Genomic DNA, 4,587 nt, shown 5'->3' on the forward strand with positions numbered 1-4,587 from the left:
CCTTCCCAACCAGTTCACCAAGCTTTCTTCCTTAGAGCCAGATCCTGAAATCCCATCTCCTCTCCCAGGAAGTCTTAACTTGAAAGTCAGGTTAACCTCTTTAGCTCCATCCAGTTTATAACTACCACAACACCCTCTGCACTCAACCTCTTAGAATTCTGCTCACAAGTCAATTTCATTTATTGATGTGTATAATCAGTATACTGACTACTGCCCTTGTTGGTCTGTATCAGTGTTGTCCTTAAATAAAAGCTACCAAATAAAAGTGTATGTATTTAATTTGGGTTTAGCACTGAAAATGCCAGATGCTTGCTGCTTTTTTGAAAATGATTTCAAATACATTAAGTTCAACCTGATTTGTGAAATTTATAAAACCTCCCAACACAGATGAATCTCAAAAGCATTACGTTAAGTTAGAAAAGCCAGACACAAATGACCTCATACTGTACGACTGCATTTACATGTAATTCTAGGAAAAACTAGTGATGGAAAGCAAATCAGCGAGGACCAGGGTGGAGGGATGAAAGTAAATGCAAAGGGAAAGGAATTTAAAAATTTTAGGCGAATGCAATTGATATTTTTTATTTTGTGAAAAAAAAGCTAGATATTTAAACAAGGTTTTCATTTTTCCACAATAACAAATTTATTTTCCTACACAGCAGGGTTTTGTTTTTTTTTTAAAGGGATGAGAACCATTAAAAATCTCAAATCTGGATTATCTCAGATTTCACATTAATCTTTACCTCATAAGATAAACCCGGAATTTTCTTCCTAATAATTTATTTTGACTTTGAACCAATAGAAAATCATATCATTCAATTTCTCCATTAAAAATGTCTATGAGCATTGGAAATTTTTTAAGGATAGTGTCACTCCGGTTGTTTCCACATCAGAGTTAATGTATATAACCCAGTCATTAATTCAAGATTTGAGGAATAAAAGCTGGGATAGTGAAAGAGGCTACAGTAAATACCACTCCAGTTATCTCAACTACCTCCGGATTTTTCGCAAATGTAATTTTTGAGTAATTGATGGAGAATGGTTGAGTCTTAAACTATATTTTAGTCTCTATTGTGGGAAAAGGCTCTTAATCTCAAAAATCAAACCATTCTAAAATCCTTTAAAGTTAACCATTTAAAAGAACCCAGTGTCTTCATCTGGTCATCTTTTATCCTTATTACTATTTGCCTTCACCAATATCGCATCTCCAAAAAAAAGCCACAGTTTCCCAGATGTGAGGAGTTACTGACCAAGTAACTCAACAGGTTAAAGTTACTTGTCAAACTGTGGTTACACGATTAAGTTTTCTTTTAATACAACTGAGTCAATTTCAACATAGCACTGTTCAAACTGCCTTTGCCATTTCCCACAAAATTTAGTACACAGACTGAAATGTAGCAAACATTACCATTCTTTACAGACTTAATTAACACTTCTGGAAAGACTATGAAGGATTTTGCAGAGTAAATTTAATTTCACATCGCATCTGCTGCAGAGATCAGACTGTCATTATGACATCTCCTTCCCTGAACCCCACCACTGTCTGCAGCTTTATTCTTGGCTTTTCAAAGGTTTAATCAACTCAGGGCTGCTAAAGAGGGAATCAAGGAAGCATAACTTATGAACTCAAGCAGAAAAAAGGGCAGGAATATGTGGTTGAGTCACGTCGTTCCGCCATTTTCTAAGCGGAGGAGGAAGACATGTTGGAACAAAAACACAACAAAAGAGCAGCCATTTCCCAAGCCAGCTCCAATAGCAACCCGAACTGGCCCAGCCCGGTGACTTCGGCACCCTCAAATCCACTTCACCGGACAAACCCAAGAACATCTGAGGTGCAGACGGAAAGAAAGCAGCAGGCAACCCTTCCGCGTTGGGATCAAAGATGAGCCGCATACTTGAACCGCAAATGAAAGCCTCGGGAAGAATGACGGAAGCTTTGCAGCAGAGTGTAACAAACTGAAATTCTAAACTAAGTTGGCAAACTAAAATTTACTCTGTGATTGTGGTGACTTACGCTTCACAGGAAACCCAGGTAACTCAAATACCAAGAGCCGGATTCAGCTGGCCCTATCACCTGCCTCGTACACATCTTCCCCGTTTCCATACTTCCCTCGGAAGATCGCCTATTTGCTTAAGGATTCTTACCGTATGTGGGGGATGCCAACCCCACCTTGAAGAATCTTATAGAGTTTGCTCTCGTACAGCAACTGGGGATGCCTGGCCTTCTGAGATTCTAGCTTCACTGCCACTTCCTGCAGGGGAAAGACGGAATGATGGCATCAACATCCTTATGGATTCAATGTCATTTGGGAAAAGAGAGGGAAACACAAGCAAAACTCCAACTCTCGACTAGAAGGTGGAAGTGAGAGGCTGGAAAAAGAAGGCTCTCTTTGTAATTATAAAACGAGACAACCAGCCTCAAAGGCCTCTTCAGGGGGTAGTGACGAAAGCGGCACGTCCTCTAAAGTGCACGAAAACGATTCATCCAGAAAACGTAATGAGAGATTATGAAGAAACCAGGCGATCGGATGCTGTCCTAATGGGAATAAGAACCCCGGCAGAATTAAAAATATAGGTAGAAAAACATGGGGATCACAGAAATAGGATTTTGCCGTTCTCACCTTAAACGACGATTTTAAAAGTTCGATTAAGGTGTATTTTTAACAAGCTAGGAAAGTTCCTAGTACACCCAACCTTTATCTTGGGTTCTTCCCTTTTAGGGAAAGAAAGCGGGGGAGGTTCCTAAGGCAGGAAAACTGGCTCCCTCTGGACTTCCCAGTGCATGCATGCGGTGGGAAAAGGCCCGAACAGTTCGCGGGGGGAAGGGGAAGGGCAGGCGCAGCGTAGTCGTGAACCCCACCCCAGGTGATTACCTCGCCGTTGGTGATATTGATCGCCAGATAAATGTCACCGAAAGAGCCAGACCCGATCTTCCGAACCAGTTTATATTTCCCTCCGACAATGAATTCGGCCTTGGAGCCGCTGCTGCTCGCCATCCTGAGAGACGAAGATGGAGGCTGGGGCTAAGCCCCGACACCTCTAAGGGAAGAACGGGAGACCTCTAGGGCTCGTCCACGGAGCAAGGCTCCGGAGGGCGGCAGGAAACAGAAGACGCTGGCTCTTTTCTCTGCGTTACAGGGCTCAGAGTCGGCCAAGGGGAACCTAATCACCACTGCTGTCAGGTTTCTTTCTGCCAGGCCGCAGATTGTTGAGGGGGTGCTCACGGTAACCAGGGTGGGCCACTTGCTGCTGGCGGCCGCCGCTGCCTCACTTTCGCGGCGTGGTCGCGGGCTGGAAAAGGAGAGCGGTGAGTTAGGGCGGCGATACCGCTGCCACCACTGCCGCCGGCTCCCGCCCGGAGGGACCCCTGTCACTCCGCCGACGCCGCCATCTTGTTACTCCGGCTCCAGCCAACACAAAATGCCCCCAGCGCTCGGGAGCCGCTTCTTCACGGCGCAGAGCACTCTGGGAAAAGGATCGCGGGCGCTAGCCCCGGAGGGTAGACAGCGAGAAGGGAGGGCGGAACCGGATCCGTGAGAGTCACGGCCTACGCTCCGAGCGTCACCCCGTCACCGCCCAACTGCGCACGCGTACTGCAACCCCGCTGACTGCGCAAGCGTGCCGTGGCGTCTCCTCATCCCCGCCCAGGGCTCATTTCCACTTCCGGTCGTTGGCTGTTCCACTGCTAGCTACCTGTTTGTGAGCCACCTCAGACCCGCCTGGTTTCCGAAAGGCCACGCGGCCCCAGGTCTTGAGAACATGTTAGGGAGGAGTCACCTTCATTTTTCGTGGAAGATGGATACGTCAGGGCTTGGGATTTGGGTATTGACCTTTGCTCTTTGTTTGAGGTGGTTTTTAACCTTTTGATCTTTACGGGGGCTACTCCCCCAACCGGCCCATTCCAGCTCAATTTCTCTTTTGATAGAGGCTATCGCCTCTAGTGGAGAGAAAGAGAAAAGCAGTCCTGTGCGGGCTGGGTTTGTTCAGGGCTCCCTGTTTTAGCAGTCTAGTTGATTAGTCTTATTAGAATTCTGCGCTTTACGGAGTGTTGGATTCCCTGTTTTTACAGGAGGGGAAAAGAGGGAAAGCAGGAATTAACCCTGCCGCTCTGTGTCTTTGTGTTGTTTACCCACTGATGATATTTGATTCCCAAAAGGAAGAAAAAAAACAATATTCGAGTAATGTTAATGGCCAATATATGGTGAATAGAAAATAAGATTTAGTTCCGTGAAAAAACTGCCCATATGAAAGTTATCCTCTTCTCCCCCGCACCCCCGCAAAAGAAACCTTGAAGAATCATATTTTGGTCGTGTTGAAAACTGCAGTGTTGACCCAAAAACATAAGGTAGAAATAACTCTCACAAAATGAAATTGACAATGTTTAAAACTTTACACAGTAAAATTTTTACTAAAAATTAGTCAACGAATCAAATCTTGAGCACATTTTGGTTTACAAAATTTGACCTGGGGAAAATTGGGCTTGGTAGTAATGATGATCACAAAAGAAAGCTGCGTGTTGATGCTATCATCTGCAATATGAATCAAACCCTGATGAATGAGTGAAACCTCAGTCGTGAAAATTTAAGC

At 44.8% G+C, this 4,587-nt stretch overlaps 1 protein-coding gene across 1 annotated transcript; it reads right to left on the reverse strand.

Moving 5' to 3' along the window:
- Nucleotides 1–551: 551 nt before the first annotated feature.
- On the reverse strand, nt 552–3,589 carry LOC114483956 (casein kinase I-like). Its single transcript, XM_028484871.2, has 2 exons — nt 2,874–3,589; nt 552–2,252 (listed from the first exon to the last, which is right to left on the reverse strand). The coding sequence occupies exons 1-2, from the start codon at nt 2,994–2,996 to the stop codon at nt 2,142–2,144; spliced, it is 234 nt and encodes a 77-aa protein (XP_028340672.1). The 5' UTR covers nt 2,997–3,589; the 3' UTR covers nt 552–2,141.
- Between the last annotated feature and the right edge of the window lie 998 nt (nt 3,590–4,587).

Source organism: Physeter macrocephalus, unplaced genomic scaffold, assembly GCF_002837175.3.
Source record: "Physeter macrocephalus isolate SW-GA unplaced genomic scaffold, ASM283717v5 random_262, whole genome shotgun sequence".
NCBI lineage: Eukaryota > Metazoa > Chordata > Mammalia > Artiodactyla > Physeteridae > Physeter > Physeter macrocephalus.

Excerpts from the sequence above, each read along its gene's own strand:
- LOC114483956 (XM_028484871.2), bottom strand. The coding sequence starts at position 2,996 with ATGGCGAGCAGCAGCGGCTCCAAGGCCGAATTCATTGTCGGAGGGAAA. Across the intron at positions 2,253-2,873 it reads TCAATATCACCAACGGCGAG|GAAGTGGCAGTGAAGCTAGA; the intron begins GTAATCACCTGG and ends TTTCCCCTGCAG.